General features: G+C 49.4%; 2 protein-coding genes across 2 annotated transcripts in view; both read right to left on the reverse strand.

The window, feature by feature from the left end:
* GINS2 (GINS complex subunit 2) lies at positions 1-10,064 on the reverse strand. Its single transcript, XM_090260937.1, has 5 exons — positions 9,835-10,064; positions 9,278-9,392; positions 5,009-5,108; positions 2,175-2,301; positions 1-1,941 (listed from the first exon to the last, which is right to left on the reverse strand). Exons 1-5 carry the CDS (start codon positions 9,922-9,924, stop codon positions 1,816-1,818), a joined length of 558 nt encoding a protein of 185 aa, XP_090117063.1. The 5' UTR covers positions 9,925-10,064; the 3' UTR covers positions 1-1,815.
* Positions 10,065-18,531: 8,467 nt separating this feature from the next.
* The window catches only part of CLMB (calcimembrin), a 29,865-nt gene continuing 27,642 nt past the window's right edge, over positions 18,532-20,754 (reverse strand). The window contains exon 4 of the mRNA XM_090260706.1: positions 18,532-19,048. Within this exon, the coding sequence (XP_090116832.1) occupies positions 18,990-19,048 (59 nt within the window). The 3' untranslated portion in view covers positions 18,532-18,989. The remainder of the gene's footprint in view (positions 19,049-20,754) is intronic.

Consider the following 20,754-nt stretch of genomic DNA (forward strand, 5'->3'; position numbering starts at 1 on the left):
TTAAGAGGAAAATCTTTTTTATGTTATAAGGCCAAATTAAGAAGAAGAAAGCTCAACAACCATATAGCTTTATAGGTAAAATGTGAAGACATTAAACTATAAGTCAGGTTTTAAGAGAAAGGTATTAAGGGTTAAGATCTGAGATACATACAACTCCTGACCCTCCTGACCCTCTACAATAGCATGGTTTCATTCTAGAAGATTCCCCACATTAAATCAGAAGGACACTGAGTTAAGAGGCAAGTCCTGCCATCTGAAAGCAACCCAACCCTCTAAAAGGTCACCTTAAGTGATAGAAACAAGGTCTTCTGTGTCCTAATCCCTTCGTGTCTGGCCCTTCAGTGTTAAAGTAACCATCAGCTGCTTGTTGAAGGGCCACCTAGATGGGTAGCAATTTGGAATGGAGAAACTGCTTGAGTAACTTGAAGTTTGGACTTGAAACGCTAAAGGGCAAATACCAGCAGATACTCTCCAGGCTCAGTTGATCATGCACGTACATCTTCCAAAGCCCTCAAGACAGCACGCTACATCTTTTGACCAACAATACTGTGGTTGAAAACCAGCTGGTTGCAGAGCCTTCCACTCACTGTACAACCGGACCAGCAGTTTTCAACCCGTGCACCGCAAGAAGTTTTAAAACATGCAATACCTGACTGTTCAGCGGGGGGCATTGCTTTTCCCTTAGACTGTCAAATAAAAAACTTACAGCAGCCGACACACTAGCCGTTGGTGTGAATATTAAAAACTACCTTTTTGGGATCAGATTGGCAAAAATATTTTTTGATGTGCCGCAGAATTTTAGTAATCAGTGTTTATGTGCCATGAGATGAAAAACGTTGAAAATCACTGCTCTGGACAATCTCCCCATCTCAAGGTTATATATATAATTTCTATGAGGAATTTAGCAATTGCAAAAATGCTACCATTGAATTTTTTTTCTCTTAGAAAATAATTTACCTGTATTTGAGCCTCTGCTACCTACAATGGAGTCTTTCCCTGAAACCCATCAAGAACAGCATTATAGGTCCAACTTCCCTTCCTAGCATCATCCTCATCTTCCCTCACAGACGCAGGAACGCGGAATTTGTTTTTCCCTGCTTTTTCCTTGATAAGCAATCCTTTAACCAGAAATAGCCATGAGAACACGAGATGGCTTCGCCAGAGTGTTTGACGTTTACAACTGCCTGCCGCACACCCCAGTCTGGTCTATTAGATCATTTTAGCCACGTGGCTTGCTCCTTCTGCTTAGTAGTTAAGCAGGGGAAACAAAAAACAGATTAGGTTGGTTCCATCTTTATTGTGTAGCAGGGCTGAGATGATCAACACCGGCGGGCATCGCAAGCCACTCACCTGCCACCCTCTGTGTGAGCAATCTCCAGACTTTTAAGTGTAGCCCATGAGATTGGTATCAAGAAAGAAAACAAGGCCTGGGGCCACACCACCACCTAAATACCTGTCCTTTTAAAGCAACACCTCACATCACCGAACACTCCCCCATAAGACAGTTCCATGCAGGAGACCCGAGACTGCTAGGGGGGGAGATCAGCTTGTTCAACGCTTTTTCTTCCCCCCATAAGAATAGTTGGCTTTAGAGACAGATGTAGAACTCAAGATTGTCAAAGATTAAGCACAACCTGTTGCTTTCCAACAAAGTTATGGATCCACTCCTTGCTTCATTACACGTTTTTCTTATATTCAAAAATAGTTCTAGAAATCCAGAACTATGAGTACTTCTATCATGTCCTGAGCACTCACACATCGCCCACAAGCCTCCTGCCAGCAGGTAAAAGGCCTTAATAAATAAAAGGTCGTTCTCTAGAAGTCCTGAGACTGGGCACTCTCAGAAGGTTGCAGGTTTGTGCGGAGTTTGTACATGTGATTGAGCGCTTGCGTGAGGAAAGCCCCGCTGGTGTTGATCTCCATCAAGGTCAAGTTATCCAGCTAAAACAAGAGAAAACAGACTGGGTTGGATGGGGAGTTTCTGAGTTGGAGAAAAAGGCAAAATCTACTGAACAAAACTTAGAAATGAGTCACAATTTTCAAAAGCTCAGGGAGGATTCCTGCTTGTGACAGCCTGAGCAGGCAGAGTGCCGCAGGCAACCCCTCAGCAGCATCGGCCTTCCCGGGGCCCAGGGGGAGCCAGCTGCCAGGGCGAAGGCCGGCAGTACCCCTACCTTGGCATGTGCCTCCTGCTGCCTCACGAAGCTGTCAGCAGACACCCGGAGTTTGGCTATGCGAGTATCCCACACGTCCTTGATCAGGGTGCGGATCTCGTCTGCTTTTGGGATGTTGTCTGAAGCGCTGAAGGAAACAAAAGGTGAAATAAATTGCATAAGGAAGCACTCAGTAAACTGAAGCAATATCCAACTGAAAGTGGCTTTAAAAAAAAAAAAGGTTGCTTGGGTTCAGGCAAAATAATGAGCTGTTCTAGACTCAATCTGTTTTGCTTTGTTTTCAATTTTAAAATGTAAGGATTTCTAGCAGTTAAGCCTGGTGCCAAGCAGATTCAGCATGATCCACACAGATATCTGTGCTTGTGTTACCTGGCCCCTGGCGGACAGCAGCACAAGGACTTCGGTTTCCTAAAATAATTACGTATCAGAGAATAAGCTCTAAATTGGATGTCCTGTGTCTCAGGATAATTGAGTGTTCCATGCTATAGAATTTCCATCTAGAAGGAATTTGTTTCAAGGTTGACTCAGAGGTCATGAATTCTATTGCTCATACCCCATCAGTTATCCAAGGGCTTACAACCCACCAAGGAAAGAGGACAACAGCTCTGTGCCAGGCACTGTGCTCTGCACTACACAGGATTTCCATCCTCACAAAAGCCCTGAAGAGCAGATATTGATCTATCTACAGAGAAAACAAAAATATGTTTGCAAAAATCACAGAAGTTGCAAATTAGCATAATCTGAGCACACCTGTACAGAGTAAGTTCTGGGTAAAAGTTTGAACTGGAGTCAGCGAGAGATGCTCAAAAGTCTTCCCGTGTGAGGTTTTTTAAATTAATCTTTGAAAGAAAAAAAAAAAAGAAACTAGAAGATAAAAGCAGAAGCCAACATCATTCATCACCAGGCGTTCTAGGATAAGCTGGAAATGATCTCTCCACCTGCTAAAATTAGCTTGTCGTAAGTAGATGGGGAATCACTGGTATAAAATTACGTAGTGGTACTTACTTAAAGCCCAAACACTTGGATTCTTTGCTCTGAACAGCAAGTTAAAGAACAAAGGACCCCAGCTCCTTGTTAACTGAATTGCAGAACAAAGGTACAATTAGGCCCCTTAGCCAAATGAATCCTAAAGAATTCCAAGACAAGGGTGTCAGTAGGAACTGCATACATCATATACTGAACTTCAGAAACAAAGCATGAACAGGCCCCCTCACCTCTGCTTCCAGTCTCCCCTCCAAGTCACTCTCCCCACCGCCACAGCAGGCTTCCTCAGGGCCAGTGGCAGCACACTCCTGCACACCTCCCGGGGCCTCCACCAGCAGACAGAAAGCCTCAGCCCTCCCACCTGCACAGTCTACACACGCCCCAGCCGCTGCTTCCTACACATGCCATGTCCTCTCACACCTCTGCCTTCTCCCCCAGAAAACTTTCCGTCACCTTTCCAGCCTAAGATCCCTCCTCTGGCACCACCAGGCATTCAGGTTGCACCCTAACATACTCTGAGTGGCATGTGTCACACTGCAGGGTAGCTGCTTTGGTACCAGGGTCACATCTCTCCCCAGATAATGCAGGAGCTCAAGCCTATTATTACTATCTAGTGAAACACTTAGTGATCTGTGAACTGCACCTCCTATCAATTGAAGGACAAGTCTGTATGTGCCTCGACTTTTCATTTGCATCCAGAAAGGCCATTTAGTGGGCCCCTGACCCCTGCTCTACAGCAAACAATAGAAAGCTCCCCAAGTTTTGTTCTAGCTCTGGTCTTGAATCCATCAATTAAAAGGTACCAAAAGCTTGACCTTTTGCAAATTACATTCTAAGTATGTCCCAAGTAAAACTATCCACGCTTTATTGCTCCCTCCACTGATTCCTTCACTCATCCATCCATCCATTCATTCAACAGACATGTGAGCACCCGGCGCTGTGCTAGTACACACACAGTCCCTGCCCATTAGAACTTGGGGTGGGCAAAGAGCAAAGCCAGATAAGTGATTAGAAACCTATAACTGACAAATGCTATGGAGGTGTACAGAGATGCCAAGAGGACAGGTATGACAGGGCGGGAGTACCTGTAATGCTAAACCCAAGGGAGGGAGCAGGAGTCGACGGGCTTACTGGCAATGCCCCGAGGACCTTGGTATGTATAAAGAAGTAAAAGGAGCCAATGTGAGCCTAAAACTTAAGAGAACCAGAGGGAAGAATGGTAAGAGTTATGAGAGAAGGAAGAAGGAAACCAGCCTATGCAATGCTTTGAATACCATGATCAGGACTTCAGATTGAACCCTGGAAAGGCTCTGAGGAGTAGGGGAGTCACATGGCAGCTTTATCTTTAAAGGACCATTCCGGCTGCAACATGGAGAATGAATTAGCAGCTCATGGGGAGCCAGGACGGGATGTAGGGGAATGACTTAACTACAGCACCTTTTTGCCACTAGTGGGCTTTTCTTATAGCTCAGGGTCAAAGGCAAATGGGAGTCCTCTGGCCTTTCATGTGGCAGACATGCAAGAACTCAAATGCACATACCCAGAGAATAGAAAGGGGAAAAGCTTTATTAATAAAACCTATTTATAGTTAAGAAAAAGAAAACTAGGAGGTAGAATGAAAAGAACCCAGGGATTTACTGGGAGAAAAGGAAAAATGAGAAAGGGAGAGAGAATCCAGGCAAGTGTGCACATGCACACAGATGATTCCCAGATTACTGATCTGAGGCACCAGGTGGCCAGGGTACCACCTACCTCAGTAATGAGCGTGGAATAAGGAAGGGCAGGGGTCAAGGGGTAAGAATCATGGGTTCAGTCTTACACGTGGGCTCTAAGAAGTGAGGTTAACTTACTGATTTAGCAGGAGTTTGGTCAGTTCCATGTAGTAAGGGCTAGGCATCGGGGTAAAAGTTTCTTCCATTCGTTCATGATCCCTAATTTTCTCCAACTTTTCTGAAATTTAGAAAGCAATACCCTTTACCATCACCATAACCAAAATATTTTTTTAAATCTCCCAAATTTATCAACTGCCTATATTACCTATTCATTCAACTAACAAATACATTAAAACACAGTTTTTGGAATATTTGTATTGCTAACTAGATGATACAGGCCTAGTTACTCAAAAACTGTCTCCAAGACAGTATAAATTATTGTTATCATTGCTGCTTTGGCCTGCAGAATATATTAATAAAAAGAATGTCAGCCAGAAGTTCTTTTCTTAGTGAAAAAGCAAAGTATTCTACTTTCAAAGCAAGAAGTGATGAAAGTAACCAGTGGCTGGAGAAATTTATTTATACTAAGCCTTGTTCAGAAGAGCAAGTCACCTCAGAACGACAGCCACTCCCGCCCCCCGTCCGGGGTGAGATGGTAACAACAGGGTGAAAGCCCAGCACCGGGGTCAGCCAGCCAAGGTCCAACCCTAACCAGCAGCCGCGCACCTCTGCGCGTGCCCCAGCGGCCTGGCCCCTCTCCCTGACCCGCCAGCCCCAGACCTCCGGTCCTAAATCGGGACTGCCCTCTGTGGCTAAGACACGCACACTTGACAGGCGTGACCACCTAGCTCCAGCGGGCCCTTGGCCCTATCCTGCGGCCCTGTGAAAGTCCCCTGGTCCACCCACCCTCCCACCTTCGATCACGCGCACCCTCTTCTCGCCTCTCCTCATCCCACTGCCCCAGCTCTCGGCGGCTGCCTTGCTGAGGGCCCGCATGCTCCCGCATCTCCTGTCCTCCGTGCGCCTGCCCCACCCCCACGGGCTGGCCTCCCAGGTACGCACTGGGCCCTCCCCTCTCACCTGCACATTACCCCTCGCTACAGGATCATTCCTTCGGACACGCTGTAACATCTCCTACCTTATAAAGAAAACACTCCCCAGACACCAAATCGTCTTCCAGCTGCCAATCCAGTCCTCAGGCCCTTTACAACAGAACTTCAGAACTTCAAGAGGAGTCTGATATTGGCAGTAAGTTTCCCTCCTCAACCACTCAGCTGGGTGTCCATCCCACCCGTCCACCAACGCAGCTCACCAAGGCCCACCACCACGCGGCCAGACCTCACGGCCATGTCTGTCTCCACAACTGATGAGGGTCAAGCCTCTTCCTTGGAATGTATTTATCATCTAGGTTCTGGAAAACCAAAGTTCTCATCTTGCCAATCCTTCTGGCCTTCCTGGCCTCTCAACACTGTGCTGCAGGGCTCAGTTCCCTGACCCTGTCCACCAGCTAAACCCAAGTTCCTGCCTTATTTAAATACCATCTATGTGCTCGTGATGATGTCCAAATGTACATCCTCAGAACAGCCCTCCCCTGAACACCTGACTCGAACGTCCCGCTGCCCACACTATGCCCACGTGGACTTCTGCCAGGCACCCGCAGTGTAACGTGCTCACACCCCCACTCCTAGTGTCTGCGCCAGCCCACACGCCGCTCCTACAGGCTTCCGTCTCAGAAACCAGAACTGCACCTCCCTCTGGGGCTCAAGCCAACACCCCAGGTTCTAACCCTTCATTAAATCTCTCTCACACCCCACTGCCATCCTTCAGCAAGTCCTGCTGAAGCTCCCTTCAACCACTGCCTGAACTCCAGCCGCCACAGCCCCTCAGCCCACGGCTGGAGCTCCTCTCAGCTCTTGCCTGGCTATTCCGACTGTTCTCCCCCCACACACATCCTCTCTACATAGCAGCCTCTTTTCTTCTTCTCCCTCTCTCATCCTCCCTTCCTTCATTCTTTCTTTTTCTTTTTCTTTTTTTTGAGAAAGGAGAAGGGAGGGAGAAAAACATCAATGTGAGAGAGAAGCATCAATGAGCTGCCTCCTAGACATACCCTAACCAGAGACAGAGCCAGCCACCCATGCATGTGCCCTGACCAGGACTTGAACCAGTGACCTTTCACCTTGCAGACGATGCCCAAGCAACTCAGCCACACTGATGAGGGCTCACTCTTTTCTTTTTTAAAACCTAAATCAGAATATGAAACACCCCTATTCAAACCCTGCTACGAGTCAAAAAGATTGAAAACACCCAACACTGGCCAGGATGTGGAACACTGGAAATTCTCGGACATTTCTGGTGGGATTATATTAATGGCTCAAGTATTCTGGAGGACTGGTTGGCAGTTTCTTACAAAGTTAAGCACAGTCTGACCTATGAACCTTGCAATTCCACCACTCTAGGTATTTATTTATGCAAGAGAAATAAAAACATATCCACAAAAAGACTTAGACAAGACTGTTCATAGCAGACATATTCACAATAGCCAAAAGTGGGAAAGAACACAAATACCCACCAACACAAGGATGGGTGAACAAACTGTGGCGTGCTCATACACCGGAACAGTACTCGGCAATAAAAGCACGTAATGACATGCAACAACAGGGGTGAATTCCAGAAACCCAGTATTGAATAAGACGTCAGACACCAAAGCTAACACATTAAATGATTCCACTTATATGAAGTCCAAGAACAGGTAGAACCAATGTGGTGGCAGAATCAGAAAGCAGTTGTTCTTGGGCAGCGTCTACTGACTGACTAGTGATGTTTCACTACTTCTCACCCACGTGTCACCCCGGACCATGAAACAGCTCAGGCTGGGGTTAGATGAGCCAAAACTGCCAGGCTGATCTTCAATGAGAAGCCTGGAGGGATGCAGCCCTAATAGGGCCAGGCCTGGTGGGACGAGAAAAGCCCTTACAAGCAGAAGGAACTGGAGCCTCCCATTATGTGTCAGGACCACCAGGGCCACTCACCCCTTCAGGACAGGGAGTAAGGAGGAAGTGCTCAAGCAATCTTTATCTTTTTTTCTCCACATCTTTTTATAAAATTTGAGAGAGAGAGAGAGAGAAGAGAGAAAGAAACCTCAATTTGTTGTTCCACTTGTTTACGCATTCATTAATTCTTGTATGTGCTCTGTCTGGGGATCAAACCACAACCTTGGCATATCAGGATAATGCTCTAATGCTCTAACCAACTAAGCCACCCAGCCAGGGCTCCAAGCAGTCTTTCTTTCTTTCTTTCTTTTTTAAAGATTTTATTTATTTTTTAGAGAGAGGAGAAGGAAGGGGGAGAGGGAAAGAGACATCATTTGGTCGCCTCTCGCATGCCACCAACAGGGGACCTGGCCTGCAACCCAGACAAGCTCCCCAACCCAGAATCAAACCCAGGACCCTTCACTCTGCAGCATATATGCCCAACCCACTGAGCCACACCAGTTAGGGCCCAAGCAGTCTTCCTTAAACTGTATTTGAGTGCCTGACTGAAAGTGTCCTTGCTTCTATGAGGCAGGTATCCTCACGTGATTCCCAGTGGGGAGGGGCAATCAAAACCACTCAGCTTTTAAAACTCTCTCAATACACGCATGCCTGTTACCACCATCCTTCTCCCCAGTAAACTTAAGATCTTTCCTATAATGAGGCATTCACATCTCTGAGATGGAGAAGACAGCAAAGGATAAAGTTAGGGTAAATTTGTTTGCCTCTTCAATGCATTGTTTTGTTTTTTTCAAACAGCTTTATTGAGGCATAATTAACGTAACATACAATTTACCCATTTAAAGTACACAGTTCAATGATTTTTAGTATATTCACAAGAGTTGGGCACATTTTCATTACCCCAGAAAGAACCCCTCCCCCCACCCAATCCTTCCATCACCCCCAAACTCCCATCCCAAGGCAAGTACTATTTACACTAGAGATTTGCCTGTTCTGGGCAGTTCATATAAATGGAGTGATACAATATGTGGTCTTTGTGTGTTTTTCTCTGTTAGCATAAGGTTTTCAAGGTTCATCCACATTGTGGCATTCCTTTAAAAGGCTGACTAATATTCCCTTGCGTGGATGATGCATTATTTTCATGCATGCTCTACAATGTAAGATAATGACTCTGTGCCTCAACACATTAGTCTGTACAATTATAGTAAACAAATGCTTCTTAAGGTCTTATAATACTTCTAATTTTAAAGCAAATACTTTAAAATAGCTTTAAAAGCAAAATCTGAACTAAAATTGATATACATACACATCCCAAACTGACAGGACACTGGTAATAGTGGTCAGCTGACTCTAATGAGTGAATCTGGAACCATTAATTTCAGCTGATCTGTGGATCATGGAGCTGAGCGCACCTTACCTACATCCATCCACTCCGGAGGAAGCAACCGACACTTCTGTCTTTGTTTCAGGTTAATCGCCAGCCACAGAGGCACCTGCACTGGCAAGCCAGGATTAAAGGGCCCCAGATCCCCCTGCCAGAGGGGAAAAAAACAGGTAAGACCAGACAGAGCTAAAGGCATTCCCTGACCTCGCAGCCGTCAAATAACAGAACTGACAAAATAGCAGTCCAAATACAAATACAAGCCCCGGGGGTCACAGAGGCGCGGCCCTGGCGCGGTGGAGCTGGCCGCACCGGGCAGCCCACCTGAGCCCGGTTTCCCGAGGCGCTGCGGGGAGGCCGCCCGAGAACACCTAGGGGGTCACGGCCTACGTCCAGGAGTTCCCCCCGCCCACGTCTCCCGAACCTCGTCCCGACCCGGTCCACGCACGCCGAGTCCGCCCCTGACTTCCCATCCGAGACGTGGGGACGGAGCAGGGCGAGTCGGCGTCCGCAGAAGCCCCGGGGGCCTGGCCTCTCCCAGACGCCAGTTCCACTGGCCGGGGCTTGAGGCAAATGCCTGGCCCGCGCCCTACCCCAATGAGGTAGATCTTGTCCAGACTGAAGTTGGGGATAATGGTCACCAGCTCCTTCTCGGCCAGAAACTCCACCTCGGCCGCGTCCATGGCGGCGCAAGTAGCCGGCCGGGAACGAGCCGCAGCCTCGGGCCCCCGTGCGTCCCGGGAAAAGGGTCCGCGACCTCCGCTTTCCCGCCACCCCGCGGACTCCGCCCCTCGGCCGGAAAAACCTTTGGCCAGCCTATGGCAACGCGGCGCACTCCGCGCGGCGACCGGGAGGCGGGAAGCGCGGCTGCTCTGAGCCCGCGGGTTGGCGAGCTTCTAAGAGGCGGAGAGCTGAGCCCGCTCTCCGGCGTCCCGCCTCCGGCCCCGCCCCCTCGTGGGCAGGCCTCGGCCCCGCCTCTTTCCGTAGGCTGGCCACGCCCTCCCCCGTGTCCTGGATCCCACTTCCATCGGGTGCGTCTGGTATCATGCTTCTGTGTCCCTTCACCTGCCCTGGGCGCCTACCCTCCGTCAACACCCCTTACTCCTGGGGCCAGGAGTAGATGCATTTATTGGGACACAGAATTACCTGGTACAGCCCGACCCCATGAGTGAAGGAAGGCATTGTTTCCTTTCATTTCACAATCTTCTGCCCTCTGTGTACACACTGGTTAAAAATCTATAAACATGCAGATTCCTGTACCCAACCCACACCTTCCAATTCAGAAACTGCTAGGGAAAGGTTCAGAGTCAGGCTTATGAAGGGGCAAGTTTGCAGACTGCAGCAGTTATGTATTGATGCGTTCATCTGTTCGTTGAACAGGTACCCTCTATATAGGCGGCTTGTATGAAACCTATTAGCAGTGGTCCTCAGTTTCCCCGCTGTGTCAGAATCCCCTAGAAAATTCTGAGTGAATATGCACACTCCTGGAGAATTGTGTTTCAGGAGTCTGGGATGGGAACAGGAAGCTGAATTTTAATCAGGGCCAGGGGGATTCTGATAGGATACTAATAGGCCAAGAAAGCTTCCAGGGAGGTAAGGCAGCCAGTGCAGGACTGGAGGGAACAGGCAGTGGGCTGGACTTGAATTTGAAACCCTGTTCATTAGGCCTTGGAAAAAAGCATAAGAGACAGGAGGATTCCAGGGTTCTGTATTCCAGCAGGAAAGCTACCCCACCCCAGACAACTCCCTACTTTTCCCTCTAAGCCCCTGAATCTAACCCTTGTAGGGTTGTTGGGAAGGTGAAATAAGACTATTGTTAAGTTCTGCCCACTCACGTGGTGTGGAAAGCTATGTCTGCTGTTTATCTGCATGGGAAATTGTTATTTGCAGACCTGGAGATTACCTTCATTGTGTGTCGTTTTTTTTTAAACAAGTACTTTCAAAGGAAATAAAAGTCCCTCTGGATGACGTGTGACCCAGGACAAGTGACCACTCTGAACCTCAGTTTCCTCATCTGCTAAAGAGGTAGGAAGAGAAGGAGCCTGGGGTGACTGTGGTGGAGGGGAAGCTTTGAGCCACCTGGCCCCTTCTGAAATAAGAGCACCCTCAGGCATCTGCAAAGCGTGTGTGCCAACTTGTCTGGGTTTTGATTGATGGGAGAATGCTTTCTTCACTGGCAAATATTTGTGTTCCAAAGTTGGCGAGGATTCCATCCCAGCTTTTTGCAGCCTGTAAAAGAGCAAAGGAAAAGAGCTGGTGAAAAAGCCAAGGTTCAGAGAAGCCGCAGCAGGGTGAGTAGGAGAATGAGCAGAGCCCTGTGTCCATATCACCTGAGTCCTGGTGTCCTTATCTGTAAAACAGGGACTGTAAAATGCTGCTGCTGACCTCACTGGGGTGCTGGGAGAACAGGGGACAGGGTGCAGCTTCATGCACTGCAAAACGATGGTGTCTTGGAGCCTCAAACTTGAGTGTACATCAGGGTCACTTGGAGGACTTGTTAAATGACATTCCCTTCATAGCAGCACGACTCACAACATCCAAAAGGTGGAAATGACCCAAATGTCCATCAACTGAGGGATGGATAAACAAAATGTGGTCTATATATACTATGGAATATTATTCGGCCATTAGCAGGAATGAAGCACTGATACCTGCTACGATGTGGGTGAACTTTGAAAACATTATGACAAGTGAAAGAAGCCAGTCACCACAACCATATATGATTCCATTTATATGAACCAGCCAGAATCGGTAAATCTGCAGAGAAAGAAAGGAGATCAGTGGTTGTCCGGGCTGGGGGTAGGGAAATGGGGAGTGACTATTAATGGGTATGGGGTGGTGGAAATATTCTGAAATTAGATAGTGGTGGTCATTGCCCACTCTGTAAATATCCTAAAAAATCACTTTAACAGTGTGACATATTCCTCAATAGAGCTGTTATTTAAAATGCCCTTCCCTGAACTCCAGGCTCAGACTTTTTGACTCAGAAACCACATACTTAACATGCTCCCCAGAGGGGTTTCATAGTGGGGAAAACTGAAGAGGGAAATGATTCGCCCCAATCCAGTCCAGCTCTAAGCCATTCCCAGGATCCAGAGAGAACTTCCAAATGCTCAGCCCCATGGCTGACCTCTCAAAGTGTGGGGAATGAGACGGTAAACAGACAAGAGGAAAACTGGAGCGGGGAGGCAGAGGGGAATGACAGAGGTGGGGGTGCTACTTGCAATGGATGGGCAGGACCCTCACACCATTATTTCCTGTTGTAAGAAATGCCTTCCCCTAGAAGGTTAGAATGGCCCGTGTGATAATAAATTAAGAGTTGAGAATTCCAAGTGAGGGAGATAGATGCCTAGCCTTCAAGAAGGTAGAGTGTGACACCCTACAACCGAAGGGTGGGTTGCCCAGAGTGACTTCCTTCCGAAGACACCACGGGGGAAACAGGGAAAAACAGAGTAACTTGACAGTGGAGAAACCTGACCAATATGACCTCAGCCAGGTGAACAAGGTCAACATCAGCAATGATAAGCCATGGTGACAGCATATACCCTTGACATCATGAATGAGAAGGACACTTTATCTCCTGAACCTACAACCCCAGTCTAATTCTGAGAAAAACATCAAAGTCCAATAGAGAGACGATCTACAAAACACCTGGCCAGCACTCCTCAAAACTGCCAAGGTCATCAAAAACAAGGAGAGTCTTAAAAAACCGTCAAGGCCCAGAGGAGCCTAAGAAGTTTTGACAACTCAAGTCCTGTGGGATGTGGGATTCTGAATGGGCTCCCAGACCAAAAAAAAAAAGATGTTAGGAGAAAACTAAGGAAATGTGAATAAAGTATGGATTTTAATTAATAATAATGTATCAAAATTGGTTCTATAATTGTGACAAATGTACCAGAGTAACGGAAGATTAACGACAAGGGAAACTGGGTGGGCAGTATATGGGAACTCTCTGTACTATCTTTGCAATTTTTGTAGCTCTAAAGCTGTCCTTACCAAGAGAAAGTGTATTTAAAAAGCCTCCCCGGGTTCCCCAGGGAAACCTAAAAGACCCCTGAAGCTGTGAACCTATTGCCTGCCCCCTTTGGGTAGTGAGCAGTACAGTAATTCTTGGTCACATAGAATCTAGGCCAGCAGAACAAAGCTCCAAAATGAGCCAGCAACGTGGACTTCTAAGTGAAGGCAGTGGATCTTTCTGCAACGATGGAAATGCTTCATGTATTTCCAGCCAGTACAGTGGCCACATGTGGAAATTGAGCGTTTGCAGTATGAGTGACTGACTGGGGACTGGGGTCCTCTGAAGGGTCATTTACTCCTGGGTCTGACGCTGGGCCAGCAGCCCACCCATGCGTCCCCTCAAGTATCTTGGGTTGAGCACATTTGGGAAGGCCATGTGATCTGCCTCTGCATTGAGTGCTCATTCCATCCTAGATTAGTTTGAATCTCTGCTATGTGGGAGTGATTTTCTTACAGTGAAGAGAGCAGTGGCCTAGGAAAACGATGAATTACAGTGAAGAATTGAGCAGGTGGGTGAGAAGCTCCAGACTTTCTCAGCCCTGCCAGGGCAAGAGACTCATCTACCTGATGCTGGGGCCACCCCTGGGCCTGATGAGTCAGAACCTCTGGAGTGGGGCTCAGGCCTGGGCCACGGCTGTGTGTTGCTGCTCTGATAAACCGAGTGTAGCCTCTCTCCTGTGGCCTCCCGGGGAACTGAGGGAAAGCACTGACTTGCAGCTAGTGACGTCTTCCATCTAAGAAGGGGGCTCGATTCAGTGATGGCAGCATAAGAGAAATGCAGAATGCAAAACACCACACTGCTTTGCCTTGTCTCAGCTGAAACATGCCAGCCATGTGGTTCAGAGCAGGGCCCTGTATAGGACATGATTGCTTCTCTAATTGGCCCCCGACCCCAGGAGGCTGAGCGTCACAGCTCCTACTGTGACTTGAGCCGCTGCTGCACCTAGTCTCTTATGTGGAGGTGATACTATGACCTCCTGCAGGCCTGCCTTGGTGGCTCTGACGGGTTTGGGCCACGCTGCTGCCACTGTACCCATTCTGAACATCATCCTCTCCTACAGCCAGTAAGGTTCTCAGCTGTGTCCAACATGGCAGACAGTGGTCCCCACTCTTAGTAAGAGTCGTTTCTTTTTCTCTCGGCAGTCCCACAGGGCACTGTCATCCCTGTTGAGTGTGGTGAGATGTGAAGCAAGAGAGACATGCAGTGGCCGGCTCTCCAGGCCTGCTTTGTAAGCCACCTTTGAGAAGACGGACATGATCCCGAGTACAAGGGACGGGCCTCTGAGGGATGCAGGTCGAGGAGTGACATGAATTGATGTGCACTGCCGAAACACAGCTCTGGTGGGTAGAGGTGGGGCAGGGGGTGGGGTGGGGGGATGGGCGCGGTCCAGGGAGACTCACTGGGAGGTTGTGAGTGGTGGAGACAGCCTGAACTAGGACAGCAGGCACAGGGACCACAGGGAGGGGCTGTCTGGAACCAGAGCCTGTGGACTGCCTTCCTGTGTCCAGAAAAGCCAGGTACGGGGATTCTGTTGGACCCCACCCAGGTAGCCGCAGGTATTTCCCCATCTACCTGTGCCCCACACAGCCTGGCAGTGCCCTGCCCCTCCCTGGAGGGCCTGCGGCTTCCTCCCTGCAGCTCTCTGGTCTCCAAGGTTTGGCAGGGGAGCCATCATGCCAGCCACACAGCGCGCATCGCAGCTGAGCCGGGCGCCTCAAATGGCTCTGACATGGTGCGAACACACTCTTGTGTCTTTTTGCCATCTGCTGCTGTCATTAAAAAATTACATTTCCATCTGTTTTCACACTTTTGTCCCCTCCCAGCCTCCCTCCTGGAAGCATATAGCATGAATCCCAAGTCTCAGATTGGACGTTATTGGCCTCCTAGAAACTGGGAACTTCCCCGGGGCACACCAAGCTTAGGGGACATGGGCTTTGTCAGTAGCCAGGGCTGTTAATGTCCATCCATTTCCTCTTTAGTTGTCATTTACTGCAGTCCCTGCTCCACTGCCCACCCTCCCACTTTCGGTGGGGGGGAGGGGGAGCCATTTACAAAGTTTTTTTATTGTTAGTTTTAATCAGTATGTGCAGCTTTGGCATTAAAAATAAATGAAAAATAAACTGCAGACATTAGTAACCATCCCCCAGGATGTATCTCAATGGAGGATGTGGCTCAGGAAATAAGAATCAAAGAGCCATGTTTTGAGTTCAAAATAAATCATCATTCTAGACCAGCCACACAGAGGCCCCTGCCTCCACCTACACAGCACCCCAACCTTTAATGAAGGGTCAAATCCACATAGAACCCAACAGCCCCACAGGTTGTGATGCCCTGGTGGGCCTGGTGGATCTTCTCAAGCACAGCTTTGCAAACACTGTCTGCGTTACCGCCAACATTCTAGAGGCCCCGGAGAGAAAGCCAAGTCCAGTGGCCTGTGCAGCCTCAGGCTGGCCCTCCCTCCCAGTCTTCTTCCTGTTGCCATGGGCACTGAAAGCCTGGATAGAGCGGAGATTAGCCTCAGCAGGTTGCTGAGTGTGCTGGAGGCCCCTGAGCAGTGCCCGGGGAGATGTGGAGCTCCCCTGGGCCTGTGGACAGAGCCAGCAGTCAGAGTGAGCGCCCAGGCCCAGCCCTGAGGCCCACATCTCCCTGGATTCCAGAGGGAACCGGACTGGGGCCACGAGTCCCCAGCAGAAGCTGTGAGTGCACTTGCCTGGCCTGGCTTGTGCTCCATGCTTCCGCCATCCTCTATGAGAACATACTCTGGTATCTGCTGGCCACAGAATGAGGAGACACGTGGAGCAGATTTGAGCCCAACTAGAGCCTGACTAAGCCCAACTCCTGGCAGCCACTCAGCAGAGCCACAGCCAACCCAGAGACCGGTGAATGAGAGATCCATGCTTGTTGTTCTAAGCTACTGAGTTGGCAAGGTGGGGTATCTTAGTCCGTGGGGCTGCTACAACAGAATACCACGGACTGGGTGGCTTATAAACAACAGCATTTGTTTTTTAAAGATTTTATTTATTTATTTTTAGAGAGAAGGAAGGGAGGGAGAAAGAGAGGGAGAGAAACATCAATGCGTGGCTGCCTCTCACACACCCTCCAGTGGAGACCCGGCCCACAACCCAGGCGTGTGCCCTAACCAGGAATCCAAACCGGCGACCCCTTGGTTTGCAGGGCGGCACCCAATCCACTGAGCTACACCAGCCAAGGCAACAATAGAACTTTTTTACTCACAGTTCTGGAGGCTGGAAGTCCAAGATCAAGGAACCAGCAGACTGGGTGTCTGGCGAGGATCCGCTTCTTGGTGCATAGTTGGCCATATCTTCACCTGGAAGAAATCTCTCTAGGGAATCTTTTACAAGGGCACTAATCCCATTCATGAGCGCTCCACCCTCATGACCTGATCGCCTCCTAAAGGCCGTCACATTGGAGGACAGGCTTCAAGTCATACGTTTGGGAGGACACAGACATCCCATCTATACAGCACGGATTGTTTGTTACACCACAAAAAGAAAAACTAATACACTATGTCCGAGTTTCCATGAGTATCATGAATTAAAATATTCATTAAGTGCTTAGGACAGTCCTGACATAACAAGCAATATGAGGGCTAAATAAATAAAAATCTTGAGCACCCTTTAAGTGTGAGGTCTGGGAACAAACACACTGGTGCGTGAGACCGAATCCCTGACTTAGAAGCTTTATTTTCTAAAGGGAGTGCATGAGGGTGCCCAAGGGTTGAGTGTGGGTATATTAGCCTTACGTCCTGAGCCGCAGCTGATGGGGTCACCCTTCCTTGGATGACTTGCACCTCAGTGATGATGAAACAATGAAAGGGTGCCCTGCCCTAGGAGAGGAGCGGGTGCTGTGGGAGCCAGGGGGACAGAAAAGACTTCCAGCTGCAGGGCCCAGCATGGAGCAGCATCGGACAGCGACGGACCTGGCTTTGCCAGGGGCTGGGCTGGGAAAGGGGAGCAGAGGCATTCCAGAGACAGGGAACTGCACAAATGGGGCGGCAGCTTGTGGTTGAATGGCCACATCTTCTATCCCACATGCTCTTCTTACAATGTGCTGTGACACCCCTCCCACTGAGAGGCTGTGTGCACTGGACGCAGGACCCACTGTGTCATTCAGGTGACAGGGTACAAAACGAACATGCAGGCCATTGTTCAGCAAGGACTAAGGATTTCAAGGTTGCGAGAGCAGAGTGTGGGTCCTTCTGAGCGCGGGCCCTGTCGCATCGCGCAGGTCGCAGGCCCACGGAGCCGGCCCTGACAGCAGGGCCCACCATACAGCCGGGCACTCAGCAGTCCAGTGCGCCCAGGTGTGTGTTGGGGGGAACTGGTTTGAGACCCTCTTTATGGCTTCTGCCCTTTGCAGCCTCAATTCTTGTGCAGTGAAGAATGAACTGTGCCCAGAGAGCTGACCTCTGCCCGTGGTTCCAGAGAGGTGACCTCTAACCCTTGAAATGACCTGCCTGATAAGAGTGTCTTTCTCCTCTACCCACGTATCCCAGGATCACCTCCCAGATAGACCCCTTGCTCCCAAAGCCGTGGGCCAGGCTGGGCTCCTGGGAGAACCCAGCTATGACAGTGGACAATGCAAAGTCAGGATAAGCCAAGCCTCTGACAGAAGCCAGAGAAAATGAACAGAAACACATGTGCCATGATCAGAACAGTCTGAGGGGATTAGGGGGCACCAACAATTTGATGTTCTTTAAAAGAAAAAAAACACTACCACCACCACCCTGGCTGGTGTGGCTCAAGTGGATTGAGCACCAGCCTGCAAACAAAAAGGTCACCAGTTCAATTCCCAGTCAGGGCACATGTCTGGATAGTGAGCCAAGTCCCCAGCTGGGGGCCTGCAAGAGGCAGCCCATTGATGTGTCTCTCACACATCGGTATTTCTCTCCCTCTTTTCCCCTCCCTCTAAAAATAAATAAATAAAATCATTAACAAGTATAAAAAACAATTGCCTCCCATCCTAGAGATGAATTATGACCAGGATCCCATAGCTAGCAGGGACAAAGCTGGGACTCAAACAACATCCGTGTGACTGATGAGCCGGTGGGACTGGGCATGCCCAGGTCTGCATGGCAGCCTGCAAGTCAAGGAGCCCAAGACCATCCAAACGCTCATCGCCAGTCAGACCTCCGCGATAAGTGGTCCTCTTACACCCTCCTTTGTATCTGTGTGTGCTCCACTCCTCCACCCAGCCCAAGAAGCAGGATTCACCATTCATTACAGAGGATCTTTATTTATAATGCAAAAAAAAAAAAAAGAAAAAATTATAAACCACTTTTGGACTGTTTTGATACGTGTAAAACAATTTGTAAAAAACAGAGCCACTCCTTTGCAAGAAGTTCTTATGTGTGTTGATCTCCTCGGCACCAACTGCATGGCCCAGGGTGCTGGGAGTGTGTTCGTCCAGGAGAAGCCTCTACCTGGCCCCTTGATGGCCATCACCATGGCCCTGGGGTCAGCAAAGACATGTAGGCATTAGAGGTTCGGTCCACTCAATGTGGCCAGGAAAACATCCTTCTGGAAGCTTGCAGGGCTGATTTCCTGCTCATCTTGCCATACTTCTCCTGGTCAAGTGCCGAAATCACTCTCCTGTCCAGCATACTCAGTACCTCTGTCCCAGGCAGCGACACCCCCTTGGGGATACGTGGAACGAGGGATGGCCAGAGCAATAGCTGGTGCCAACAAATCCCTGACCTGTGCCTCCTTCTCAGGCTTCAGGGTCTATTTCTCCATCCTCTGGATATGACCCCGTGTCTTCCAGCCAGACTAAGAGACAAAGAGGGATCAACATGTAGATGAATCCCCCACCCCGTCTAGGCCCCCTTTCCCAGGGAGCTCCAGGGCCAGTGCCTCTGGGCTCCTTCCTGAGATCCCTCAATGGATGGTGAGAGGGGACCCCAATGACGCTTGGTTCTACAGGATTCCTATGCACCCCTCATCCCACATTCAATGCTGAGCTCCTGCTGTCCCTGGCTGAAGTTCCTAGGATTGTGCCCCACCTGGGCCCACCCTGAGTTCAGCCTCTTAAAGCCCAGGGAATCCGAGGCTCAGAGAGTGGAGACACACTCCAAGTCAGCAGGTGGCTGGGCAGGGCTGTGACTCTCTCCGATTCCTCAGAAGCTCCAGGTATCTAATCAGCATTCAGGGCCCTCAGGCCTGGAGGAAGTGCCACCCCAGTCTGGTGGTCTTTCCTCCTTCCCTAAGTATCACTGGTGAGAATAACCACAACACACCGAGACATCAGCCCGTGACTTTCCTCGTCTTTAATCATCTTGAACCTCTCCCAGGCACTATTATTGTCTCCATTTTACAGATGGAAACTGAGGCTCAGGGAGGTGGAGCTTCCTGTCCAGAGTCACATGCTGACAAGTGGCAGAGCCACGATCCAAAGGCAGGGTTCTCTGACTCCAAGCCTGTGCCCTTTCTCCTATGCTTCCCTTCTCTGAATGCGGAAAGCGTAGGGTCAGGTCTGAACTCTGCCTCCAGATACGACAGGAGGGGACCTCTGTGCTGGTCCCCCTGCACTAACCCATCCCTGGAACTGTTTAAACTTAAAAGGAACCTCTCCCAGGGCTGGGAATCCCCTTGGGGGCCCAGGGCCTCCAGGCTCTCTCGACACAGACCCTGTAGAGTAACACCGAGTCTCCGCTGCACTCACATGGCCTCAGGAGCAGGGAAGGTGGTTCGTGTCCCATTTAACAGATGGGGACGCCGAGGCTCAGAGATGGAAGGGAGTGTAATGGCAAAGCCAAGGACCTGGGCCTCTGCTGCCCACCCTGAGTTCTTGGCTAGACGGTGGAGCAGCAACCCAGCTCTTCTTCTACCTTGCTGCAGCCCTTGGGTGAGACTCTCCCTCTCTGGACATCAGCTTCCTGCCTGTAAACTAGAGGTAAGGATGGTACCCACATGAGTCAGGCAGGACTCACGTCTCAATGGTTGGTTGGCTGAATGCTGCCAGCTACCCAGAGGGCGTCTAGATTGGGGGTCCACAGGGTGAGCTCCAGATCACGTGGCCTGGGTCTGAATCCCAACTCTAGTACTTACCAGCTGTATGGCAAGTGTTTCAACCTCTCTGAACCTCAGTTACCCATTTTTAAAATGGGGGTGAACACTGGACCTATTAGGACTCAATTACCGCTATCAGAACCATTATTTATTATTATTATTATTATTATTATTATTATTATTATTATTATTATTATTATTCAGAACAGCAGCCTCAGAACCTTGCACAGGTCTGGCTCAATAAATCTGTTTAATGAATAAAAATTTGTCCCACCAGCTTCAACAGTATCTACAGAGGGGCATGTGGGGCACCAGTTTCAGTCTCTCCTTCTCACCCTTTCTCTGGAAACAAATCCATCTTCTCTCCCATTCTTGCAGTGAGCCGCATCTGAAGGCCCAGAGATCAGCCCCAGCCCAGCATGAGTGTATTTGCAAGCCTGTCCTGTCCAACTGAACCTCTGCAGCCA

This window comes from Furipterus horrens, unplaced genomic scaffold (assembly GCF_987537825.1).
Source record: "Furipterus horrens unplaced genomic scaffold, mFurHor1.1.pri manual_scaffold_13, whole genome shotgun sequence".
Taxonomy (NCBI): Eukaryota; Metazoa; Chordata; class Mammalia; order Chiroptera; family Furipteridae; genus Furipterus; species Furipterus horrens.

Bases quoted from the DNA above. Each gene is read 5' to 3' on its own strand.
- GINS2 (XM_090260937.1), bottom strand. From the start codon at position 9,924: ATGGACGCGGCCGAGGTGGAGTTTCTGGCCGAGAAGGAGCTGGTGACC. The intron at 2,302-5,008 runs GTAAGTTAACCT...TGTTTCCTTCAG, and splicing joins ACCAAACTCCTGCTAAATCA to CGCTTCAGACAACATCCCAA. The intron at 1,942-2,174 runs GTAGGGGTACTG...CTCTTGTTTTAG, and splicing joins AGCAGGAGGCACATGCCAAG to CTGGATAACTTGACCTTGAT.